This window comes from Ambystoma mexicanum, chromosome 1p (assembly GCF_040938575.1).
Source record: "Ambystoma mexicanum isolate Mex_15411 chromosome 1p, UKY_AmexF1_1, whole genome shotgun sequence".
Taxonomy (NCBI): Eukaryota; Metazoa; Chordata; class Amphibia; order Caudata; family Ambystomatidae; genus Ambystoma; species Ambystoma mexicanum.
The window spans coordinates 268,747,237-268,774,868 of NC_090921.1; the positions used below are offsets into that span (position 1 = coordinate 268,747,237).

At 45.4% G+C, this 27,632-nt stretch overlaps 1 protein-coding gene across 2 annotated transcripts in view; it reads left to right on the top strand.

The window, feature by feature from the left end:
* ARRB2 (arrestin beta 2) overlaps positions 1-27,632 on the top strand; it is an 893,685-nt gene that overhangs the window by 280,066 nt on the left and 585,987 nt on the right. For both annotated transcript variants that reach the window (XM_069646588.1, XM_069646589.1), the window contains one exon: positions 3,502-3,569. In XM_069646588.1, the coding sequence (XP_069502689.1) occupies positions 3,502-3,569 (68 nt within the window). The remainder of the gene's footprint in view (positions 1-3,501; positions 3,570-27,632) is intronic.

A 27,632-nucleotide genomic window follows, 5' to 3' on the forward strand; every position in this document is an offset into this window, starting at 1 on the left:
CGAAGGAGGACATTTTGGCTCAATTTGAAACTGCCCAAACACCTGGCCAACTAGGACGAAGACATTTAGTTTGGAAAGGTTGTCTATTAGAAGCTACATGATCGTATTTTACCTGCAGAATAAGGGTCAGAGTTTTGTCGTCCCCTTGGCAGATGAGGTTGTCAATATTAGCCCCCTCCCTGTTAGAATCATTGAGGGGAAAACCCAAGCCAATGCTGCCAATTCTCTGCACTGAACCATCCATGCAGTAAAATCAGATAACATGTACAGGGCTGGTCTAGGTCCTGAATTGTAACAATGCCCAATTATATGGGAGAGTACACAACACAGATTTGTACTTTAGATTTCCTAGTAAGTTTCTGGTGCTTTGTAAAGTCCGTTTTTGGCAAAGAACTCCTGGGACCTAAGTTGGAACCAAGAAAAATACCAAGGTCCAGATAAGTGACCATTTTTAGTAATTTGTAGGGATTCAAAAGTTTGTAAAGGTTTTGTCCCTCGAAAACTGGACACATCCCAGAAGCAAACTGTTGCTATGAGCTTAAGCTAGGGAGTTACTAGTACCCCTGCGCTCATCCCCACTAATGCAGCCTAAGAAGCAACCGTCCTAAGGTTTGAGACCTAGCCAGCTGGAGAAGGATGGACGCATTGCAGTGTTTGGCCCAATGGAAGTCACTGGTGATTTATGGTAGAGGCGCTGCTAAACTCCATTATTCAAGTCCTCTCTAGATGATTCCAAGATGCATATATCCAGATCCCCGAACCTGGGGACAAGTACTTGCTATGGCAGTCACTGAAGATTCAGCTCAGGCATGTTGAGAACGCATGGCTTCATGTAGCTGGGACAAGGATCCTGTATCTACAGATTTTAACCCCAACCCAAAATGCTGAAAATAATAATCTTTTCTGAGGGGAACGACTTACCAGCCAGAAGCAGCAGCATCGACTAGGAAGGCACTGGGAAGATTAAGGAACTCTTATCAAGGGGATCTGGGAGGGTGCTCGATGCAAGACTGCCCAGTCAGCCAGCAAAGAGAACAGTCCCTGAACTGTAGCAGTTGACCCAGGATGGCGCAACACAGAGCCGAAGTGGAGTATTTGTGACCCACCACTCTTCTCGGCAGAGTAGACTCATCCTACCCAGAGGAGCTTGGTCTAATAGGATTTTTCAGGGTGGCAGCACAGCAATGACCAAGAAACGGTCCAGCTAGAGGCGGCCAGTCTACCCAGCAATGAAGACTGTGGTCGGAACAAAAACCATCCCAACAGGATCTTCCAGCTGCCTTAAGAATAAACTGGGGCATGGACAATGGAATCACGGTCCAGCCAATATGGCCAAACCTGGTCCTCCAAGGTAGCAACCCATCTTCGTGATGGTCATCCAGCAATTCAGGTAAGAATGCAACGATCTGAGTAATGTAAAGGGTCTACCCTAGATAAACCCACAAACTCGGAGGGTAACCTAAACCAGCCCACCAATCACATAACAGAGGCATACACAGGTTTTGGCAGCCAGCAAATCAGCTGTCCAAATACCCACTAGGCACTCTGGTTTACCCACACATGGAATGACATGTCTGGGGCTCAAAACCGGGCTAAGCCACTGTAATCCACATTAGAGCGTGCAGGGCGTAGCTCAGGTGGAGTCCATGTCGGCATAGTAGCTGTTTTAGGCCTGCCTCTTGTTCCACAAAGAAAAAAAACTAAATGGATACATTGCATCTGCCACCATCTTACTCCCCAACCCATTTGTAGCATTATAGCATTACACTGGGACTGACATTGAATTATTTTAAAGCTTTCCAGACCTAGGAGTCATATGGACAGCAGATGAGTGTTGCAGTGACAGATAGACTTCATTAGAATCTCTACAGGCCGCACAAATAAAGTAAAAGATCCAGGAAAGGCAGCAGGGAAATCAGTTTACTTAAGCCAGAACAATAGAACCCCACAATTTGATTTGTGTTTTTAACTCTTCAATACATTTGTTCTCAGTTCTGTATGATGTCCTGCCTGTTAGGTCAGTAAGTATGGTGTGGTAGTGCTTGAGCCAAAAGAGATCTTATGCTTTTTTGAGACTGTCTGCTTTATTTTTGCTTAGCCATTGAATAGCAGAGTAAACCTTTCACTTCCAGACATTGGAACACTCGTATATACATCCTAGGAGCAATGAAAGGGTTAAGAGCTTAATGGTTGAAGCATGGTCTTTTCAACTTTGCCATAATCCGGCAGGCCTAGACAGTTTGTCCAAGTTAGGGATATAACCCACTGATTGCTCCTTTTTACGTGGGGACTGCCAGGTATTGTTCCGATTTAACACCTTCCTCGGTGTGACTTTCTTTTCATTTTATTCTTATTTAAGTGAAAGCTCGTGCCTTTATGTTCCTGTACTGTAATGTACTATGTGTTTTTATGTTCCGGTGGGCCACATGTATTTATTATGATGGGTCTTATTTGCAGACTGAGTTATTGTTTTGGCTTGTGTTTTGCAAATTTGTATTTTAATAGCATTTCCTGTGCTGATCAATATGCTTGCATTTTGGACGTTCAGAATTATTTTTCACTACTCTGCAGAAGCACAATCCAGCCCTCATCAATATGATGGACAAAATGTATTTTTAAGCTGGAGCATCATATGTGGACTGATGAGCCTTTTGCTAGGTGTGGAGCACTCAACAGTACTTTGGCTTTTCCTATTGTGATTTAGTAATATATTGGCCACCATTACAACTAGAGATGGCTGTAGCAGAAATCTAGTGTGCCCCATTGGCCTTTGATCTGAAGATGGACACCTGTTTAAGATGTGTTAAGGTCTTGAGGAGGTATGTACCTGCAATACTAAAAATGTTTATCCTAGGACTGAGTTTGGTTAATGTTTCCAGCAAGATGACCCTTTGATGTTGAGGCATCCACCTCAGAGAAGCCTTCAGTAACTGACCATGTATGGCTGTCTGTAGACCACCTCTGTTGGCCACTAATTTGGAATGCTTGGGACAACCCTTGGTGCTACTGTGTTCAGGTTCCAGAAGATTTTTAGCACCCATCTTGTTGCAGGTGGTGCGTGACAACAGGTCACCAGGCCTGGGTGCTATACTAGAAAAGGATGTGCTCACTCAATTTGGGACTCTTGTTCATTCCACTCAGTGTCCTGTGTCATGATATGTATGCAGAGTCCGTGCAGATCAGATTTAGAAAAATGCAGGAAAACATGACTGGCATGTTAGACTGGGTCGTAACAACCCCCTCTCTACCCTGGGCTGATAACAATCCAAATGAAACGGCCTTATTCAGCATCATTTTCTATGGAAATGGCGATCTGTTGGCAAATCAGAGGCTAGTTGAGGTTAACCCCATGCATCAAGGGTGAATGGTTATGTTTTTTTTTTTAACCCTTGATGGTGGCTGTGGTAGAGGCACCCAGTTGTTTTTTTATGTATATTTTTTAACTGGTGAGATGGTGAATAAAATATACCCTTCTCATGAACATACTTTCTTCTCCTACAGGCATGTGGTGTGGACTTTGAGATCAGAGCCTTCTGTGCCAAAACCCTTGAAGAGAAGATACACAAAAGGTACTGATGTTTGAAACCCTGTCTGACCAATGCCTTTCAGCTTCCACTTGGCAAAATGTCAGGAAGAATCCATATGATTGTACCAATAGACTGTTAATGTGAAGTCTCCACTATTCCGACAAAGCTTAAATTGGTAGAAATTGCATAGTCATTCCAAATAGAATGGCTACACAACACGACAGTGGAGAAAGCTGGCCCTTTCCACACATCATATTGAAGACATTTCATTGAACATAGGGACGCCTTAAGTAGAAATATAAACACAATTCATTATCTGCTATCTCAATATTTGTTGTTGGCCTTTCTTCAACCTTCATAGTATAGTCCTTTTTTTTTTTTTTTATTCCAAAACAAACGTTGAGGTTTATTTTTAGGTTTCCTGAAACTACTTGACGCTTCAAACGTTTTCTCAATAGATTTGTGTCAATGTCTATGGCATTGTCAATACATTATTACCTTTATAAAATGCTGACTGGATTAAAAAATATTGTACCGCAAAACTGTTCCAAAAGCAGCTCATTTACAGTTCTTCACTGCAAATGAGTTACTTTTCGAATTATTTTACGGTACTATATCTTTCATTCATGCATGCATAACAGTTTATGTATGTATGTTCTCATTTCTCACAACTCCTGTTGATCTATTTTTGCTATGTTTTAGGAAGCTGTTGAAACAGGCGATTAGTTTTACAGCATGAGTGCTTTTGTCTCCAATCTTTTTATTTTTGTTACTGAAAGTAAATGAAACATTTGTGTGCGGGGCACTTGTACCACCATAGTGGTTTCACCAGATGTCAATATCTAACCAGGTGCTGTTATTGATTGAACCTACAGTTACCAAATGACTCATGTCATGAAGGATACCATGTCCTAGTTCTTAACTTTCACTCCATGAATTTCCTGCTGGTGGTTGTAGTTTTGGGCCATTTCAATTAAATAAAATGGTCTGAAGTACACCTAAAGTAAAATTGTAGCCTACAAGTGGGGGTAGGGTGTCCTTCAGAACATGGACTCACCTTGTATCCCTAAAGGAGTCATAATTGATTCCTCCAACGAGGTGAAAGTGGTTTAGAGCAAGGGCAATATATATATATATATATATATATATATATATATATTTTCAGCATCCTAATGACAAGATTAATTGTATGTGGAACCAGAAGGTTCACCTTCTGAAGATAATGAAAGATCAGGTGTTTTTGGTTTCAGAATTGAGCATTACAGAACAATCAAAATCAACGTTTCTGTAATGTAGATAGTTATTTTGAGATTGGCCAAACCTAAGTAAAGGACACCTAAACTTACCCCACTATAAGAAAGATTTTGCCGTCTTGATATTGGCATCTCAATGTCAAGGTAAACTCTTTGAGTTTATGCTGTGTGGCCGTTAAGTGGGTTTTACATGGAAACACTCCTATCTGGTTGATTGGACTTTTACTTTAAGGTTAAGCAAGTTGAGTGCTTAAAGTTTGTCCTGACTCTTGGATTAAACCAGCTTCTGGATAGACGATTGCCTCAAGTTAACAAGAGCACGTGTGCAGTTTGTCCATTATGCTGAGATCTGGTCAGACTTCTCAGAGAATCCCATGTGGCTTGGGAATTCGCCTTGGTGTCAAGGTAACTAAGTCATAGCACATATGTATTAATTAATGGTATTGTGAAAAGTAACGACACCTGGCATGAAATTGTTAATGCTGCTTTCTAAGTTAGGTGTATATTAAATGGCTATAACCAGGAGGCGGAACACGTTTTAGTTTGGGACAGCTGCTCATGTAGGGAGCCGAAACTCGCAGGCTCTGCTGACCGGTCTGCAAAACAGTCTTGTTTGAATGTCCTGACCATACATGCATTACAAAGGGTTTCAACATGTATGCTGTTGGGGCGTTCTCCCCTATTACAGTGTGTCACATGGTCGAGAGTACACACAACTACTGATACTGGAATAAAGGTGAAAGGCTTTATCCAGTAAAACATAAAAGGTATTGCAGGGAAACTGTTTCAGGAGGACTCTTGACATTAAGATTCTTGGAAATGTAGTCTTTGAAAGCAGAAACATATATAAAAAAAAAGGGAAATAAAGACAGAGTTTCTGGCATGAAGGTCTCCTGCTTAGTGATTTTTTTTAGAGCTCAGTTCTCCTTTCTTCTGGAGACCACAAGGCCTCTCCACCTCTCTGGATTTTAGAGGTTTTTCCCTTTCACAAGTGACCTAAAAGTCCTAATCTTATTGGGGCTCTCCCCTCCTTTACATACTTACCCGATCTGGGACAAAGATGCTCTACCTATACCAAATCGATTCCCAGGTACACTAGGAAATTGGTGGGTCTACTCCTGAATTTGGCCAAGCGGAGGGTGGCGATGCTGTGGGGTGGGAAACAGAGCCCGAGGACAACTCAATGGAATGCAGATATTTTGTACTGTAATGACATGCAAACTAGATGGGGTACTAGGATGTGGTAACCGACAAATGTGGGATGCATATACGCACTACTTAATCAGGCAATCGGACGATGGGGAAAATTAACCTCACACCATGAGTCGACACCAGGGAAGGGCAGAGCTGCTGAGTGATACTCGTCAATGAATAGTTGCCCTCCAAGTTAGCTGAATGAGCACAGCCAAGAAATGATGTTCCCAGCACAGGACAGCCAAAGGTGATGCAGTGTCGGACCAATACGGAAATCCCGAGCGGCCAACAGCTGAACTTTTTGGCATTCGATTATAAAGTTGTAATCTGTAGCACACTGACCCCACCAAACACTGCTCAATGGACTGCCACACTATGAGCCCATAAGAACCAAAAGAAGTTATTTGCTGGAATGTACCGAGGTGGGGAGGGAGAAGAGACAAGGGTATTGTTTGATGGCACTGGCTGTCAATTGTTTTAAAAATGGCAATGAAGAAAATAAAAAGATGCTCTACCTCTGTTATACACATTCCCTCTCATGGGCATTAAAGTGACTTTCTCTCTCTCCACTGTAGCACACCCCTCATCCGGTCTCACTGGAGGTCCTTCCCTCCTCCTCTGGAATTCAAGGGGTTCTCCTATTTTGCTACACATCCCCTCTCCTGGGTATATAAGTGACACTCAGAGGACTCATTATCATACGCAATGGGATGTGACGTCGCCAATAATTGGCACACCAAGGTGAAATATGTAAATTTCATTCAATTGGCTTCGCATAACCATATAAACTGTACAGGACGATGGCATTTGCCTTTCATAAAATGAAGACACGAAAAACCGAGAGGATGTTGTCTTCTAATAATGTTTTGAAAACATTACAAGCTATGCATGTTTTTAAACTCCAAGAATCCATACCAATGTTTTGCCTGGAACATGCAATCCCAAAATGTGACATTTCACCTTTAGTTTGCTGCATCTCATCAGGTTATATGGTGTAGTGCTCGACCTGCATCCCTATCGACTGTGGTTTGAGTCCTGAGGTCGGCATACATTCCAAAAAGACATTCAATGTTTTGTATTTTGCACACAGCCTATAAAATAAACTGGTAACAGTGTCTGCCCTCCACCTGTGTGTATCCCCGACTTGAGCCTGCTCTTACTACTTCTGACCATTCCCTTCTCTTGGATGAGGGGAATGTTTCTTCTGGTGTCAAGTGGCTCTCGTCACACTCACTGGAGCACACCCTTCTTATGGGATGCAAGGGGCTCTTCTACCCCTCACTTGAGCGTAACAAATGTATCTACTGCTTTGATCCTGCCTTGCTTTTTGGTCAGACATTCATTTTGTAGATTTCTGGTGTTTAAACCTCGGTATTCCCCACTTTTGCTGAATGGCAATTTAATCAAATTAATTTTCGAAACATTTTTCTTTTCCACCTGCAAGGAGCTTAGCTGGCCTGTGCCATTTTGTTCAAGCATCCTCCTAGTGCCCCTGGAGTTCTCCATCAAGCCCTGTATTTTTAGAATTTTCTTCCTTGGTTTGTTGGATATTTTTCCATTACAATCTATGTATTACACACCTGCATAGGATATACATTGTTTTATTGTGTTGCTTCGGTTTCCTTATTTTTTTTATATGCTCTTCTGGGTATAGGGACTGTCTTCCTAAAATATATCCTGGACTTTAGTAGTTCTGCCTGCCTGCATTTGACATATGGTTCCGAGTTCCGCAAAATCTAAATGCTACCACTGTTACGTGCACATGTATGATGTATAATACTTTATTTAGAATGTAGCAGGAAATGTGTGCCAAGTTCTATCCTGACTGGCAATCTTATTGTGTGTAATATTGTCTTGGGGTCTTTTCTTTGGCACTCCTCTGGAAATTGTCATAGATTGCTTTAGAACAAGGGTGGATTTTGTCGGATTCCAAAATATTGTGTTTTGACTGTTGGTGACTGCAACGTGGTACACTAAAAATGTTCCCTCTCTCGCCTCCTGTAGCCTTCCCACCTTCCTAACTCAAGCTTCCTTGTACCCCAGTTAGTCAACTAGAGGCCAGTAACCCCCTACGGTCTACAGTTCTATCTACAATGATGCCCTAAAGGCCTTGGCCTTTTCGAATTGTGTCCTCCCAGGTATTCCTCATTTTTAATGTATAATATGAAGTTTGAGCTGCTTCAGAAATGTTCTTTTGGCAGAGGGCGCTGTGCATCGATGCACTTAACTCCATGTCCCTCGAGGGCCTCCGTCTCGAGAGTGATGTCATCGAAGCTATATATAGCACGCGCATCGCCCATTCAGTTCCGTTTTTCTGAGTAAGCTTATGCTTCGAGAAACTACGGCGCGCTTCTATTGATTGGCAAAAATATTTTCATCCTCAACACCCACTACCCCGAAGACCGGGTTCAAGAAGTGTCAGGACTCCAGCTCCAAGATGTCGATAACCGACCCACATCGAGTATGTTTGTGGTGTATCGGTGTGGAGCACAAGCTCTCGGCCTGCTCGAAACGCCAGTCGATGAGCGGAAAAGCTCTGAAGGAGTGACGGGGGAAATTGGCGGTAAGTAGAAACCCCAAGAAATCCCGATCGATGACCCTGTCGAAAAAACCTTCAGACGAGCTGAGAGGCGACTCTCCTCGAAGGTAGAAGGTAAAAAGGTCTAGATGGAGGAGTGGCTCCCACCACTCCTCATGGTCATTGAGGAAGTCGAAGAAGAGGCACCACAGGTCGCCCTCTTCAATTTAGTTGTCGCACTCCTCTCCTGAGAGAGCTATATCCTGTCCCACAAAGGCCTCCACTTCTGCCGATTAGAAAGCATTGAGGTTAGAAATGCTACAACTGTTTGAGAAACAAAAACCAAATAGAAGCCATGCTCCTACGGTGCCTTCTAAAGCCGGTTAGGAAAGTGCTCGGGCCAAATCTTGTGCGCCCTCGAGCCTTTGACGAAGGCCAGATCCTCATTGAGAGCAGTTGAGGCCTCGTCGCTATGAGAAATCGAAGTATCCCTCGAGCCGTAAATCAGAGCATTAGCCGAGAACTTGGTCGTCAACCCCATCGACGCCGGCTGTGCCATCAACACAAATGGCACCTTCGACACCATCAAAGCCTTCAATGCCATTGAAGCCGAAAACGACTTCAGTAAAAATATTGACGACTCCTCGAGCGTCGAATTCCAAATTTCTGAAGCTTTTTCATGCTTATACCAGATAACACTTATACTTTACCAAGACATGATTATTTGAAATCACTAACATCAATTTATGTGGAAAATGAGCCATCGAGTAACAATGCGCCATTTGAACTACAATATGGTACACCAAATGTGCCTGAGAGTTTAGACGAGTGAAGGTTAAAAGATCTTTGACAACTTGCAAACAGCCAGTAGAGTGGACACTTCACCAGAGCTAGATTTTGGTAAACCTGAAGCTGGCGAGCATGCAGATGCATCATATATAGATAGTTATGTCTAAAGTTGTAGATTACTTGGGATGCAGCAGACCAGCCCTCCCCTTTGAGCAAGATGATTTAACAGACATCCTTGATAAGGGTCCGCAAATGGATCCCATTTTACCATTCCACATTGCTCTTGCAAAAAAAGGGGGTAGCAAATTGGGAAATGCCAGAGTCCAGTCCGGCAGTAAACAAAAACTTGACTAGAGAATACTGCCCATCTAGTAATGACCCCAACTACTTGTCAAAACACCCTACCCCAGAAAGTCTGGTGGTGCAGGCAGCTACGGCAACGTCAAAACAAGTTCTTAAATCGGCCAACTCCACATGTGCCTTAGCAAAATTCACTCTATAGGCTGTATTTCTATGGCGTCTGAGCATGTTCTTGAGTGGGGATGGGGGGTGTAGATACGATTTCTTGGCTATTTTCTGAAACGGCAAAGAAGCCATGTGCAAGACTCTTCAGTCGGGTCTGGATTCTGCCGACGGCATCAACGGAGCCATGGCAGCAAGCACCGTAATAGGCGGATTTGCGTGGTTGAGGAAGTCTGGATTTCTGCCACATGTGCAATCCAAACTCCTTAACGTGCCTTTTGATGAGTCTCACCTTTTCGGCAGAAGGTCTGGCGATAGCCATGAAAAGTTGCAGACCTCGAAGGCGGCAGCCAAATCCTTGGGTGCCGCTATTAGGCAGCCTCAGCCTTTTCGCCCCAGGGGACAGCCTTGGAGGGGGTAGATATTTTTGCTACTAAAGTGGAAGAGCGAGAAGAATGGCTGGTGAAAGAGGCCAAAGAAGATTCCCTTGTGGTGGACTAGGGAGAGGTGCAAAGCCCACTCAAGCAGGAGCTTCCTTTACAGCCACTGCTTCAGCCGCCTCAAAACCTCTTAGGTCTTGAGTCACGAAAATACCAGTGGGAGGCAGACTGTCTCCGCATCTGAAAGAATGGAGAGACATTACTTCGGATGCTTGGGCATTGGAAACCATAGCCCAAGGTTACTGCCTTCCCTTCATTCTGAGACCATCCACCGGTGAGCCATTCTTTGAAGGTTCCTGATCCGCTACTTGTGCAGGACATTTTGACCCTGCTAGAGAGGCGCTATAGAACCAGTGCCTGTAGCAGAGAGGAACAAAGGATGGTACTCTCGATATTTCCTAATACCCAAGAAGGATGGAGGACTGAGACCATCTTGGACTTGAGATACCCTAACCGGTTCCTCAGGAAGGAAAAGTTCAAGATGGTCACATCAGGATTGGATGGTGTCATTGGACCTTCAGAATGCTTATTTTCATGTGCCAATCCATCTCAAGCACAGAGAGTACCTGAGGTTCGCCATTGTCGGTTCTCATGATCAGCCATTCGGGCTGACCTCCATCCCAGGGTTTTCACCAAACGGATGGCAGTGATGGCAGCGAGTCTCAGGAGAGGGGGGATTCTTGTCTACCCCTACCTGGACGATTGGCTGATCAGGGCACGTTCTCCTGAACAACTCCTGGATCATCTTAATGTCGCCTGCCACTTTCTTCCCAGATTCAAAGGCTCCAGAACATTGGGGCTGTACGGAATACATCCTTGGAGAAGAGCTCGCCACCCGAGGTGAGCCTCAAGACATTCTGCAGATGGTCTCCAAGTTTTAGTGCCCTACTCTCCCGGCCTTCGGCTTTTTGAGGTTGCTCGGCCTCATGGCATCCTGCATTTTTCTGGTGCCAGAGGCTCGCCTAAGAATGAGATCCCTTCAATGGTCTCCATTCTCGGGCAACATGTCAGACCTACTTCAGGTTCCAAGCAGGGTCCGACGGGATCTCCTGTGGTGGGCATGCAAGGACAACTTTCTGAAGGGAGAACCTTTTTGACAACCATGGCTGGAAATAACCATTGTGATTGATGCCTCACTCGTGAGATGGGGAGCTCACGCCAATGATCTGACAATCAGCGGTTCGCGGTCGGAGTCCCAACTACACTTCAATCTTTTGGAGCTGAAGGCGATCAGACTAGCGCTGAGGCCCTTTCTACCCTCTGTATGGGGAAAGAATGTTCTGATATGACGGACAACACAATGGCCATGTACTACCTCAACAAGAGAGGTGGTGTAGGGTCACTACCACTGTGCAGAAAGGCAATGAAGTTCTGGTACAGGGCAATTCAAGAAGGAATCTCCCTATCAGCAGTTCACCTAGCTGGAGAGGCGCACACAGCGGCGGACGGTCTGAGCAGGCAGAGCAGTCTCCCACAAGTGGGAACCATCTCAGGAAGTCCTTCAAGAGAACTTCACCCTTTGGAGAACCCCTTAAGTGGATCTGTTTGCAACCAGTGTCAACCGGAAGTGCGAACTGTACTGCTCCAGGGAATTTCCCCCAAGAGGAGCTCTAGGAAATGCGTTGTGGTGGACTGGGTGTTTCCACTCTTGTAAGCGTTTCTTCCAGTCCCCGTTTTTCTTCACGTGATCAGGAGGTTGAGAAAGTTCAGGAAACCCAATAATCCTGATTTCCCTGGATTGGGCCAGGAGGGCGTGGTACCCGGACCTTCTGGACATGTCCATCTGTCCTCCAATTCGTCTTCCACAAAGAGAGGACCTTCTCTAGAGAGAGGAGGGTAGGGTTCTCCATCCAGAGGTCAAGACTCTCAAGCTTCATGTATAGTTTCTGAGAGGCTGAGATACAAGGATTGGGACCTCTCGGATGATGTAATGGAGATTTTGCTTTCGGCCAGAAGGTCAGCAACAAAGTCCTTGTACAGTTGCTGTTGGAAAAAATTCTGCAGATGGTGCAAGGACAAGAATATAGACACTTTACTATGCAAAACACCAGATGTATTATCTTTTCTACTAAAGCTGGCCAATCTGGGGCACCAGGTTGGAACAATTGAGGGCTTTTTTGTGGCGCTGTGCATCTTTAAGCGCTCGTCTGAGGAATCTTCATATTTCAAGAGACTCACCAATGTGTCCCCCCTCCACACACTCCCCATCTCCTTTCTGGGTTCCAGTTTTGGACCTTAATCTGTTATTAAAATGTCTGTGTGCACCATTTGAACCTCTACATTCATGTCCATTAAGGTTGCTAACATTTAAAACCATTTTATTGGTAGCATTAACGCCAGCCCGTAGAGTGAAGTGCAGGCACTATCATAAATCACTGTTTACTTTCTTCCACAAGGATATGGTTGTCCTGAGGGTTAGGCCTTCATTTGTACCTGAAATCATTTCAGATGTTCATGTAGGGCAGAAAATTCTGCTGCCCACTTTCTGTCCTCCACCTCATCCTGGCAAAGAGGAGGAGAGGTTACACAGATTGATCCAAGTAGAGATCTAAGCTTCTATATATCTAGGTTATCCAAACTTAATATAGATATGCTTTTTATAGGCTATACAGGTCACAAACTGGTTCAGGCTGTGACAAAGCAGACCTTAACCAGATGGATCATTCTGGCAATTTCAGAATGCTACAGGCTGTCTGGCAAAGAACCTCCAGAAGTCTTAAGGACCCAGTCCACCAGGGGCATGGCTATCTCTACAACTCTGCAAAGGGTGTCAAATACTTTTATGAGATGGCTATGTGGTCTACTGTACACACAATCACAAAGCATTTCTGCCTTGATACTTCCCTCGGTCAGGATGGAAGCTTTGGAAAAGCTGTCCTCCATTCGTTCATGAAAACCATTCTTACTCCCTCAACCAAAACAAACACTGCTTTGAGAGTCTATCAAAGGTGAGGAATACGTGGGAGGGCACAATCCATTCGAAGAACAAGTCACTTATTCCTGATAACCTTCTTTTGACTGGATGTTCCTCCCACGTATTCCTCATTGCCCTCCCAGCCTACCCCACAGTAGAATTTCCCATGCTATTACAGCTTTCGCTCCTTAGTATGGTCAAACCTGTGGTTATGTGGGTTGTTTCTACTGAAGCCAACGGGCTCAAGCCTTTGAGGGACATTGAGTCAACTGCATCGACGCACAGCGCCCTCTGCTGATAAAAAAATAAAACATTCAGAAGCAGCTGAAGCTCGATCGTATATCAAAGATGAGGAATAAGTGGGAGGAACATCCAGTCGAAAGCGCGTTACCAGAGGTAAGCAACTTGTTCTTCTATCAAACTCCCTCTGGTAATCTAGCCTAACTACTCACCTGCATAGGATTTCAATAGGTTCTTTTGATCTGGTGCCTTTCCAACTGCCCAGTTACTCATACTTGTCTGTGCTTTTGCTCCTATGTTGGTCTCTCTTTCTCTCTCTGCCTCCCTGTTGGCCTGGAGGAACCAATGGCTATTCCTTCTCAAATCAGGGAGCAAGATAAAGGTCCAGGAGGACCTACCTAGAATGGAAGAACAATCTGGAAGGCGAGAGCCGCTGATCTTGCTAGCGCAAAGGAAGGATCAAGTACAGCTCTTGTGGGTGGATCTTCTATAGTGGTCCATGGCAGCTGGTAGGCTCAATGGCTCTTCGCTACTCCAACAGTTAGCTCAACTGCTTCACTGTATCCCTTAAGTGTAGGCAGAATGCTCAATCTCTCACTCTCTTCACTGGTAGGCTCATGCATGATAGTTATAGTATATTGTGGAGACAATGTATTGATTGGGATGGAGATTGTGGCAGGGTGGCTGGACTGTCGCATTTAGGGGCGGTGGATGCAGGTCTGAGTGACCTCAACCCCTCATCAACACAGCAGGTACACCTTGTCACCAATATTTTGAATTGCGCATCAATCACACATTAACTCTGGAGTCGGGTTCCATGTAATGCTGCATTTTGTGCTTTAAAGCATGAAAATGGTTTTGGTAACTCCAGATAGTATTATCTCACACAATGTATCTGCACATCCACGCACATCCACACTTTCTATCTCTTCCTTTCTCAGATACTTGGAACTTTCCTGAAACTCACTGGCTAACGTTTTGTTCCATGATATCATAGCCTTGGTGCTTCATACTGGTTTACTCTTGACACAGTATATAGCATCATCAACTCATTGTTTTTTTATTTATTTTTTTAAATTTATTTTTAGTGTTGTGTGTAATTGAAATCCAGGGCCCGGATTCAGACTCTGACCCAAGGAAACATCTGTCGCCACACTGATTGGTAGTTGTCAGCAAAGAAAAGCTACTTTTGTTTTTAGAATGCCTTGTGTACAGGTATGGCTTCTTGACAAAAGAAAAGTAGAAGAATGGATTATGGATTCTACGAGGAATAAAGGCTGTGCCAAAACAGCCAAACCTTTAGGGGCAGCCTGCTCTACATTCCCGTTAGAGATATGATCAAGATTTGTGTAATTTGTGAGAAACCAAAGGGTGTTGTGAGAAACCAGAAGGTGTCTCATCCACTAGTCCCCGGGGATCTGTCAGCTAGGTGGCCAGGGCACGGCCATCGCTTTTGGATCCAGTTCCTGCAGGTGGAACCGTGCGGGAGAATAACCTTGAAGGAAGGAAGGGAGGGAGGATCACCTGGAGGTGGGGGTCCTCGGGGAGTGGGATACTGGATGGTCAGCATTTTCCCCCCTTTTCTGTACACTTAACCCAACCTATTTTTTAGGATTCTCTGATGTCCCAACCCCCCCTTTTCTACTCAAACACTGGGCAGAGGAAGAGGGCGACTGAGAGTAACAAGGCAAACTCTTATACATCGCAATGGGTATGTACCGCTAATCTGGTCAGGCAAGGTCAGGCACTCGACTTTTTAAGTGCATACGTCTGATACCAATTAGCTCTCCTCACACGGCTAAAAGGCGAAACATAGAGACACACTCTGAGCAAGGTGGAACATGAGTAAGAGCAGAACTTCCGGGGGCAAAGGCAAACCTACTGGAGCAGGTTGACGGACCAAGGGACAGGAGCAGTGGGTCGTGAACTCTAGGAGTTCCTTACCGGAGGTTGTAGCCTCCAAAAGGCTGCAAAAGACATGTGAAGGAGGACAATTCTCAAACAGGAAGGCTGCATTGTGTTTCAAGGATGCCAGCCACCCTCCCAGGTGAATGGTCGAGTTGGGGAGGCAAGACAAAGCCTGTAGTACTAACCTTGACTCGTGAATCGGAGAACTCTAAAGACAAGAAAGAAACGTACAGAGCCAGTGAGTTGGCAAGTGACCTGAGAGACCGGTGTGTGTTGACGTTGCAACAATATATAGCAAGTGAAGGCTGCAGGTGTGTGGATGAGATGCAAAGAAAGGCATACTTGTGAATGAACTTTGAAGTAAGCGATACTGCGTAATGGAGTGGTCCGGCGAAAGGAAGTAGCCCACTGGAAAGTCTCTGTCAAAGGTGCATTTTTTTGTAGCAACCAAGTGAATGAACTGTAAAAGCAATGCGATCAAAATTAACCCAGAGAAAGGAGAGTAAAAAGGTGAATATTGAACTTTGAGTCAAAGTGGTCCTGCAGAGGTCTGTAGAGAAAGTCACGCACATTCGAAAGTCTTCGACATGAGGAAACGGTCCGAGCCCGACTGAGGGAGACCCGAAGGGTAGTAAGTTAGGGGACGGGAACCACTAAAGGATATGAAATAAGTTTGGGTAAGGGAGCCACTGCAAGTATTGAACTTTTTGTTTTGAAAGGTCTGAGCCTGACAGAGGGTGACTGGCATGAACTTTTTGTTGAACGTCGTTTGGAAGACTGGAACAAGAGACTTAAGCGTGGAATGCCAGGCAGGCCTCGGTCCACGTTTTTAACTGCCTTTGTGTTAAGAACCCGAGCCAGTGTCATCCTGCCTAGAGGGACCACCTTACTCCATGCTGTCTAACTTGCGGAGGAGAGCTGACTTCAGCCACATGTATTCTTTATATTTGAACACTGATTTTCCTTTGCATACATATCTGCTGCACACACTTTTATTTTTTTACAAAAGATAGAGCACGCATTAGGTTTTTGTTAGTATTGGCCATTTTGATTTGACTGACTCGACTAGGACTGTTTTATTTATTATTTGATGGTCGGGACTACTCCTATCCTAGTTATAGGACAGTGTAGGAGTTTTTCCAAACCGCAAAACTTTAAGAAAGGTTTTACAAGTTGTACATTTTGTGTCAGTGTCATACTTGTGGTACCATTCCTCCCCTATGGATTCTATACAATACTGTTGTTTCTTTTTTTTGGTTGTTCGCAAAGAAGGCGGTTATGTTCCCAAACAGATAATTAGCACAGAAAAAGCCTTTTGAGCAATGCTGGTGACTTACTTAGTCGGGATTAATAATTGCTATTTGCAGTAACCCAAAACTGTCCTGTGAAAGGGGGGTGTTGCTTCTAATGGCATTTTAACTGTCAAAATACCATGGTTTGATCAAGTGACTTCTAGGAACTGAGTAGGTTTATTGGAATCCAGTAAGAACCTCAGTCGTCAATTTTTGACACTGAGCGTTACATTAGGACTATGGCCCTCATTATCCGTCCGGCATACTCCGAGGTCTGCAAGCGTGTGCCTTTCAACCCGCCAAGTCTGACCTGGCGGGCGTAACTGCACCCGCTCGCAGACCTTGACGGATGCAACGGTCTCCCCATTCCCATTGAGTCCAATGGGACTTGAATGGGGAGTAATTTTTCCAGCGCCTGGCAATAGGGAGATACCGGGACCGCCAGGGCTGTAGTGCCCCAATAAGTCCCTATTGCCAGGCGCTGGAAAAAGAATTACTCTGGCGGCATCCGTCCCAGTATTTATCAGCACGGCTACTGCCAGACTCCTAATGAGGCCCTATGTCTTGAAATTGACTTGCGGTATATTTTGGTATCGGAAGGGATATCGATGCATTTAGATGGATTTTGAGCCTTTGTTAACGGATTACTTTTAGGGGACTCCTTGGACTCAGCAATTAGGGGAGCCTTTGGAATGCCGTTATTAATCTCTGGGACCTTCAAAGGTTAAATGGTAATCTTCATCACAGCATTCTACCTTGTCCGACTTGGAGAGGTTCTCAGTCTTTCATCATAGACTACATCTTCACCTCTAGAGCCATCTTTGACGTGTACATTTTACAATGGGTTTAGATACTCACTGTAGTGATCGCGAACTGCTACAACTTGCGAAATAAAGTTAGCTAAAGGGTCTTCCTCTTAATAATCTTTCCCTCTATTAGTAAATAATTCTGCCGCAAGATTAATTTGGAGGCCCAAGTTGGTTGCCTTTTTTTAACCTTAGCTAGCGAAATCTGTAAATTCTCGAGAAAATTACGTTTTTGTGAATGCCAACCTACTTTGGGTTATTAATACTTTATCTGGTTTGGTGGAAAGTCTGCACCTACAGAAATTTCACAGTAGATGCCTTGAGCCCCACTTCTATGACAAAGAGGTTCAATGGAAAAAATAGTAACAGATGGGCAATTGACACCTCTGCGGCTCACATCTAAATGTTCTAGGAGCGCTCTATTTGCAAAGAATACCTAAATGAGCATTCAAACATGGGTTGAAATACCATAAATATGACATGATACAGAGATGCCAAAACTAAGAGTACAGGCCTCAAGGTCGTAGACACAAGGGGTAGTTTCAAACTCGGGTTCAAATAAACCCTACTCCGAATGCCACTTGAGAAGACACACTGTGATTTAACCACCTCCCGTGGCATTTGAAATTTGAGATGGATGACTTCATTGACTTGATTAAAAGCTAAACCCTGATGGCCTTGTAGATGTGACATTGAACGGTGATCTGGAAAGCTGGAAGCTTATTTTGTATATATTATTCAAACATATAGTTGCATCGGAATCTTAATTTCTTTTTTCTTTTTTTTCATGGTAAAAATCTTGCATAGTTCCTATGCACAAGAAGGGAGCAGACTTAATCCAACAAACTGTCGCCCATCTTGATGCTTCTAGCAACATTTCTTCCGGCCTTTGTTTTGAAGGAAATTGAGGAATGGCCCCTGGTATCAGGGGTCTTTGGTAAGAACCATACAAGCTTCAGATGATGGGCAACTCGCTAAACGGACAGATACTCTTCCCACTCAAGTCATGCCTGGTTGTCCAATTGGCCAGTTTACCTGACTCAAACAGGTTTGATTATGGCCTTCGACAAGGTGAATCGCTGTGCAACTTGAGAGAAATTACAAAATTGGTGATGCCCCCTATCACTTCTAAATTTATTTGTGAATCTTCTATCAAGGCACACAGGTCCAGTGTTCAGTAAGGTTTCATCTTGGAAACCAAAGTGTTTAATTTGTACTTGGCTGACCAGGGGAGCTACCTTAATGGGAGCAATGTCTTTCCAACACATTTAGGGATTATTGAAATACAGCACCTGTATTATACCGGTGACCTTCTATTGTTAGACAAGACTCCTAAAGGGTTTGTGATAAATCCAGAGAATTTGTCCCTTATCCCCAATGCCCATTGAGGCTAGGGAGGTGAGCCTGCCCTGCAAGACCCTCCCTAGCCGTTTGGGCAAGCGGGTACTCACCACCTATGTGGGGGTTACAGAAGTCGTAAAGGTGATGAGGCCTTTTTGTATGTTGGATACCACTGTTGAACCCTCTGCAGACTCACTATCATATAAGCAACTACACATCACCTCTCATTGCAGAGACTCTTATAAAAACAATGAAACCCTCACCTGTAGGAGGAGATTCCCTGATGCCAATCCGGACAGCAGGGTTGATGTGCAGAGAAGACTCTTCTGGAGCGAAGTTAGCCTGGAGGTGGGACTACAGAGAGGATGTGGAGGGCATGGAGCCTGCGAAACACTGCAGAATTCTGGGGCGAAAGCTCTTCAGCACCCGTATAGAGAATCATTCAAGGGGAGAGAGCTTTAGGAACAGACTAGGCCCTGAGAAGGCCCCTGAGACCAGAGAAAAACCTGGCAGGCACAGACGAACACTGCCGATATCAAAATCGCAGACCCTTCCTGGAGAAAGCACTATGAGAGAACAGGTACACGTGGCGCACAAGAAAGGAGGCGGGTGTATAGATGCTGCGGGCAAGGTGAAACCCCTAATCATTCACCAGCTAGTGGGCCCATGAATATTCTGACCCAGTACTGAAGTGTCCAAGATAATGACACAAAGCGATATTGAAATGTCCCAAAAGGAGAAAGGGTAACTGACATATGAGAAGCGAGAGGGGGTTACAGAACCTGTGCAAGGGCCAATGTGTCCCGAGGGACACAAGAACTGATATCAATAGAGAAGGTAAAGAGAGCCACAAAAGGAACCAAAAAATATGCCTCTGGTACACAGGACGGTGAAGGCTTAAGTTGGGACATAAGATACAGCATTGTTGGAGGGGATGAGTAGAGTACCCCATCGGATTCCAGCATTGAAACCTTTGTTGAACTGAGCAATCCTTTTGAAACACTTGAAAATGTTTTTGTTATGTTACTTTGCATTTATATAGCACTCTATATATCATTGGTATGACCTCGAAGCGCTGGTAGGTTGAACGCCCTCAGGAACCGTAGTTCTGGTCAGTAGAGACAGATGGTGTCATAGGGTGCGTGGGTGCACCAGATGTGTGCAGCTGATGTAATTGCTGGATGGTAGCTGCATCCTAGCATTAGGTGTGGTGCTGAAGATATCAGTTGGATGTGTGCAGACTGGGCTCTGGCTGCGTTAGGCCTTAGGGATACATATGTGAGCAACTAGGCCGGAATGTACTCGGTTAGCTGCGTTTTATTAGGGTGATGAGGTGTTCATGGGGTCGTATTCGTATGTGAACACCTAGGCCAAATTTATCAGGGGTATAGCTGTCTTCTAGTTGTATGATGGTGTATAGTAGAGAGTAAGCATAGTGATGTGATATGAAGGTTATCTTTAAAGTTTTGAACAGAGTGACTTTGTGATCAGGGGAACAGAGACTGATTTGATGAACTTTTTTGATTTCTTCTTTTGAAAGACACTGTGGAGACCAGTCCATGAATTGTTTCCCAGAGTGAACATTTAATTTGGAGCTTTTCTGCAGTGGAGGGGTCAGCTAGTATAAGTTGATTACCTCTAGTGTGAAAACATGTTCTGTCATTTTTCTTTCATTTTGAACCAGTGATAGGGCCAGGTTAGAACGGAGGACTGATTTTCAGTTATTTGACATCCTGACGAGCACCTTTTTGTTTTTTTTGGTTTCTTTTTGTTATGAAGGGAAACCACTTTTAGCAAAAGGGTGAGAGAGATATTTTCTTTTTATTTAAATAACCTAAAGTTGAAACGTCCTCTAGTCTGAGTCTTATTTCTGCTTCACCACAGCTTATAACACTATTCATCAGATAATTTTTTGCTTTCTTCTACATTCCTCATTTCTCCTCCCCCTCTTCAATTTCCTTCCTATGTTGCGATCTTTGCTCTTTAGATATACCTTTTTGTATCTTCTCTCACTACTTTCCTTCCCTCTCTCCTGCTTTTCTCGCAACTATCTGCTAATTCTGTACTCATTTCCCTTCAATCTTCTCTTACTGCTACCTTGCACTCTTTCCCCACGCTCTACCTTTTACTGCTTCTCTTAAGCCACCTGGACCTTGGCACTTAACTGTTATCTTACTGCCATTAGTTCCTCTCTGGAAACTGAGGGCCGTTGGAAAAAGAATCAATCATCCCTTGATCTGGAATTGCTTTCTTCGGAACACTCCTCTTACGATTCTCTTCTTCTAGCTTCTAAAAAGCAATATTTTTCTTCGCTTACCATGTCTCCATCTCACCATCCTTGTTGTCTTGTCCAACTTATAATATTCTCTGTGTTCGCCAGATCCGTCTGTCTTCATCTCTTTCTGATGTTGACTTTGCTGAATACTTTACCACCAAGGTTTCTAAACTCTGCGTGTCCCTTGTCGCTGCATCCTTGCCCCCCCTCACTCATCACATCCCCTTCCCTTCCTTCTCATCTTTTCTGCCTTTTCTCGCCTCATTGATCTCGATACCGCTCACCTTTTTTCTCATGCTCATCCCACTGCTTCTCCAAATGACCCTATTCCTTTAGTTTATCCACAATCTTACTATACTCCTTAACACTTTTGGCCTCGTTACACGGATGGCGGCGGACCAAGGTGCTATTAGCACCTTGGTCCATGCCGGTAAAATACCTGCACCGCCTTGGTGGAAAGGGGAATTACCGCCCTATTCCAAGGTTGGCGGGGAGGTAATTCCCCTTTCCCCCATTGCCCTTCCCCATTCCCATTTTTGCCCCATAGGGCTCTATGGGAATGGGAAGGCGCTAATTACGGTGCCGCAAATTGCGGTACCGTAATTATCTCCCTGGTCCCTTTGCGGGTTGGTTTTTAACGCCTGCAAAAAGCAGGCGTTAAATTCACCAACCCGCAAAGGGACCTTGTAGTAAGGCGGTAAGGGTTTACCGGTACTGGTAAAATACCGGTACCGGTACACCCTTACCGCCTACCGTGTAATGAGGCCCTTTGTCTCTGTCTCTGTCTGTGCTTCCTCAAACATGCCACTGTAATACCTAATCTTAAAACAACTCTCTTGATCCCAGCCGTACAGATAAAGGGTGTATTAGTCACTTTTACTCCCTAAAAATGTGCAAATATTCCCACAAAATAAAGTTAGGGAGCAAAAAAAATCCCAATAAAAATTAGGAAAAAAACATGTAGAATCTTGCGCCCCTGCTTTCACCCTCACAGCTCCAGGGACACTTTTGGAACCATAGTTCACGTAGTACCACAGTAAGAAACTGCTATTATTACTGCCTGATTGGAAGAAGTAAACTGGTTTCATTTCATGTGCATGAATTTCTAGGTGCAAAGAAATAAATCCCGCAAAATAAATCTGTCTTTGAGTTGAGTTAAACCTACTTTTAATCGCTTATAAAATACTCTCATTGGGAATTGGACTTACATTTTTACTAACTTTAAAAATCTTTTTTTTAAAACATCTTTATTAATCAAAGGCATACAAAAACAAAGCATAGATACATTTTCAGAGAACAGGTCATTGTTATCAAACATGCTATATGGAGCATCCCTTCCCGCTCTCCGGGACGGAGGCAGTTTGCTGGCCTTTGAGTGTTTTCAGGTTTACCCCTCATCCAACACCTCCCCCCCCCCCCTTCCCCTTATACCCCCTATCCCCAACATTGGAAATCCAACTTTTGGGATACACAGTTCCAGCTGCGTGAGGTCCTTTGTAGACAATTGAGTCTGAGTTTTGACCGTGTAGAGAGGTTCATATGACATGTGTTTTCCTAAGTAGGCGTGGCTTGAAGAATTGGGCTTCTCTGGTCTTCACCAGGTCATGAAAGGGTGACCATATTCTCAGGAACCTTAGGCATTTCCCGGTATTGAGGGCGCATATCTTCTCCATTGCCATCACTCCCCAGATCTTGACCCACCACCAGGCTGACAACAGACCCGATTTGTTCTTCCAATTCTGTGCGAGGGTCATTCTCGCCGCCGATGACAGGTGAGTGATTAAGGTGGCCCTGGCCCCTGACATTGCGTACACTTCTTCTATGGGAACTCCTAACAGGATTGTTTTTGGGGACATCTGCAGCTCCACACCTGTAATGTCTTCAATGTGGCCTAGTATTTCTTTCCAGAACGTGATCGCTTTGGGACATGTCCACCACATGTGGAACATGTCACCCCTCTCGCCGCATTTCCTCCAGCAGTTAGGTGAGTAGGACTTGTTGATTTTATGTATCCAGTAAGAGGGCAAATACCATCTGAGGCATAATTTATATGCGCTGATTCTTTTATCGTGGTGCATCTGGAGGTTCCTTTTGCCCTTTCCCAGATTTGAATCCATTCCTCCTCGGTTAGGGATTCTTCCATATCCCTGTACAAGTGCGCTTTATATAGGAGAATGTCCCACGGCTGTGCCCCCGAGAGTACTCTGTAGAGTTTGGTCACTCCCTTCAACGTCTGGCCCTCCTGTAGGGTCAGTTCAAGATCTGATAGAGTCCTTGTGCCCACCTGCTTCACTGTTGGGTGGGTTATCCAGTGCCTAATCTGTGTATATCTATAGCGCTCTTTTTCTTCCAGGCCGAATTTCTGCTGGCAATCTTTGAAAAGCAGTGGGGAGCCTTTGCTGTAGAAGTCCTGCAGGGTAAGTGTGTCGGCACCTGTCCAACCCTCCCAGAACTTCCTTTGGAGGCCCAGTGAGAAGTCTGGGTTGTGCATAAGCGGTGTGCAGGGGCCAAGGCCTCGTGGGATACCCATTCTATTCCGGGCTTTATCCCAGTTAAGCAGAGACCATTTGGTCGCTTCAAAGAGAGCTCTACCTTTCTCCCGACATCCGGTTTTCAGGCTTAACAGAGCTTTTAGAGGGATTGACGTGGCCGATTGCTCGATTCGACACCAGCCTTTGTAGTTTTCGGGGCTTGCCCACCTTAGCATAGGGGCCAGCTGCGCTGCCAGTATGTATCTGTCCATCTCCGGGACTCCCAGGCCTCTGAGAAATGGTGGGTGCATTAGGATGCATCTCTGGATCCTTGGTTTCTTCCCTTGCCATATAAACTTGAATAATGTGTTTTGCAGCTCTTTGGTCTTGGCCGTGGGAAATAGTCACCGAAATGGCTCCCACCACGTAGAGAAGACTAGGGAGAATGGTCATTTTTACTGCAGTGATTCGAGCGAACCATGACACTTCCTGGATTTCCCATTTGAGCATTTCTTCCTGCAGCTGTTTCCATAGGGGGGTTATATTTGTCTTGTATAGCTTGTTTAGGTCACTTGTTAGACGAATCCCCAGATATTCCAGTTATTCCTCCACCCAGGGCACCAGAAAGTTCTTAAGTTTCTCGATCACTTACATCTTCTCCATGATGTTCATAACCTTAGATTTGGAGTAGTTAATGGCGAACCCGGAGACCTCTCTGAATTCCTGCAATTGTGACATGGCTCAGGGCATCGTTACTTCTGGGTCTCTCATGAAGAGCATAATGTCATCCGCATATGGTGCAATTTTATGGATCTCCTGGCCGAACTTTACTCCTCTGATCTCTGCATCTTGTCTGAACCGCGTGGCAGATGGTTCCATTGCCATTGCGAAGATCAATGGGGAGAGGGGAGACCCCTGTCGCGTACACCTTCGAATCTCGACATACTCAGAGCTTTGACCATTAAGTGTAAAACATGTCGAAGGGATTTGGTAGTTAGCTAGCACCATGTTAGTGAACTCTGGACCGCATCCGAAGCCCTCCAGCACCAATTCCAGATATCGCCAGTCCATGCTGTCAAAGGCCCGTCTTGCGTTGAGGGTGGCCAAAGCAACCGCTTGTTGCATTCGCCTCCCAGCGTCTATTACATCTATTGCTCTTCTCACATTGTCCTGGGTGTGCCGGCCTGTGATGAATCACGCTTGGTCGTCGTGAATTATGCTTGGGGGACCTTAATCAGTCTCGTTGCTAAGATATTTGTATATATTTTCGCATCATTGTTCAGTAATGCGATGGGGCGGTAGCTGGAGCAGTCGTGGGGGGGCTTTCCCTGGTTTCAGACGCAGTATGGTTGTGGACTGCCCCATGTTGGGCGTTACCCGCCCCTCTTCTCTGATTGTGTTGAAGAGCCTTGTCAACGGGGCCAGTAGCTGCGTACGAAATGTGTTGTAGTAGCAATTTCCGAGGCCATCATGGCCGGGGGTTTTCCTCGGCGGCAGTGCTGAAATGGCATCGCTGTGATCGGGCCCCCTAGATTCAACCTATCCTTTTCCGAGATCTGGGGCGGGGGGGGGGGGTAGAGCGAACATAAGAGAGTTGTAGCTCTAGGTCGAGGTTCTCACAACTTAGGAGATCCTCATGAAATTGCATCATTATTTCCATTTTATCGTGCTCTGCTGTGTGCGGATTGCCATGCTTGTTGTACAGTTGTGTTATATAGTTTCGGGCCTTCCATTTTCTCAGTTTTGCGGCCAGGAATCTAATCACCTTGCCCCCATGTGTGTAAGATAACTTTTTTTTTTTTGCCTTTAGTAGTGTCTTGGCCACTCATTCGGCCATGTGTTTCTCGAGCAGGGCTCTGATCTTCCTGAGCTCCCGCAGTGACTTCCTTGATTGTAGGATATTATGTTGGGTTTCAGGTTTCTTCACCTCCTTTTCCAGCTGTCGTGTTACCAGGGCTCTGTCCATGTAATATTCTGCCACTTCAGATATGAATTCACCCTTGATCACTGCCTTCCCCGCGTCCCATACTACCCCGCCCCCCCAGCCGATTTCTCGGATATCATTCTCTTTGAAGTAATAGTTAATGGTGCTCCCCATGTGGGCTCTTAGTGCTATATCTTCCAGGAGTAGGTCATTCAGTTTCCAGGGTGGCTTTTGCTTACACCCTCCTGCCCCGCATTCCACCCCCACCAGAACCGGCGCATGGCCCAAACAATATTCCACCCCATTTTCTACCTTCGTTATTTGGGGTATTAGGGTAGCTGAGACCAGGATCATCTCTATTCTGGAATAGCCTAGGTGGACAGTCGAGTAATGAGTGTATTCCCTATCCTCCTCGTGAAAGAATCGCTGGGTTTCTATGACCCCCAGTTCCCCAAAGAAGCACCCAAGAGCCTGCCTATTATTCTGGTCCGCCGTTGTGGGAGGGGAGAGTCTGATCTAACACCGGGTCCATAACACAATTAAAGTCCCCTCCTACTATCAGTTGGTCCTCCCACCAGCTGCCCAGTTGGCTCGAGTAAACCCGACATGAACACATCTTGCCATTCGTTGGGGGCATACATGGCAGAATTGTATATATGCAGCCCTTTATCGTCCCTTTGACCCCGAGGTATCGCCCCTCCCTGTCCCTATGGAGTCGTTTTTTTAATTCTATCTCCCGCCATATCAAGATGGCTACTCCCCTCTTCCCCCCCCCCCACAATAGATGCATAGTATTGCTGGGGGAAGGCGCGATGGACCATCCCTTTCTCATCTTTCGGGAGGAGGTGAGTCTCCCGTAGGATCCCAATTGACTCCTGCATTGCTCTTAACCTTTCCAATATTACTCTGCGTTTTACCAGTGAGTTCAGCCCCTGTGTGTTCAGGGAAACTACTTTAGATTCGGCCATTCTCAAACTGGGGGGTAGAAGGGGTTTACCCACCCATCTAGCTGAACTGTGGAATACCCTGTGGCCTCCTTGACCTACCTCATACTGCCCTTCCCTACTCTGGACCAATCAACATTTTGAACCTCTGTTTCCTTCCCTACTCCCCCTGTCTCCCTCCCTTCCCTTGCACCCATCTACCCCTTCCTCCCCTCCCCTCCCCTCCCCACACCCCCGACCATGACCCCGGTGACTGGGATTTCCTGGAATTCCCCCCCCCCCCTAACAACCTGGGATGTGGGGGATCACTGAACAGTGCATTGGTTCCGAGAGATCTGTAAGATCTGTGACTTGGATTGGATTCCAAGATTTGGCTTCCCATAACTCTGCTTCAGCAAGCCTTTCGGTGTTTATACGTTCACTACTGGATGCAATTGTAGTCTTCCTATGCAGGGTTATGGAGAGTGTCTTGGCTATCACCGTTAAGCATCTTGCTGTGAACGGAATGTTGTACGGGCCCTTAAGTTTCGGTTCTCTCCTGGATCTGCCCCTTCGTGTTTTGGACCATTTCCATGGGTTGGCCCCTGTGGGCTCGGTTTTACGGACCTGGCCATTTTCTTCGCCAATCTGGTCCCCCTCCAGCCCCAACAGCGTGAGGCCCTCCTCCCAAGTGCTAATTCTTTGCCTTCCTGCCCAGCTAAATGCTAGGCCAAACGGGTATGCACAGCTATAAGGAATTTGTTTTCCTCGTAGGGCCCTAGTCACCGGACACATGAGGTGCTGCTTGTGGAGGGTAGAGTCCCAGGTCCTGGAACAGTTGGATCGGGCTCTTGTTGACCGTCGGGTCAGTAGTGGATCTGGCTGCTTTTAGAATCCTTTCTTTCATAGCATAGGAAGTAAAAGCCACCAGCACGGGGCCCAACGCCATGAATCCGATCGAACCCTATTGTTTCAGGCATGGTGTCAAGTAGCATGTTGCTGAAGGTCTGCTGCAGTGTGTCGCGTAGATCCCAGTCTGGGACAGTTTCCGATAAGCCCTTAATTCTGATATTGGACCGTCGTGACTGGTTTTCAAGGTCCTCAGCTTGTAATTCGAGGTTGTTCGTAGCCACAGCTATTTGGTCCAGCAACTGGCTGGTCTGTTTGGATTCTTCTGATAGGTTGGAGAGACCGCTTTTCACTGTGTCCACCCTATCTCCCAGCTCGTTGACCTCTTTACGGACTTCTTGTAAAGAGGCCTTTAGGTCTTCCCGAAACTGTCCAATTTGGGCCTGAAATGTGTTTGTCATTCCTGACTCCATGCCTTTTAAGCAAGTCAACCGATCCTCCTTGTC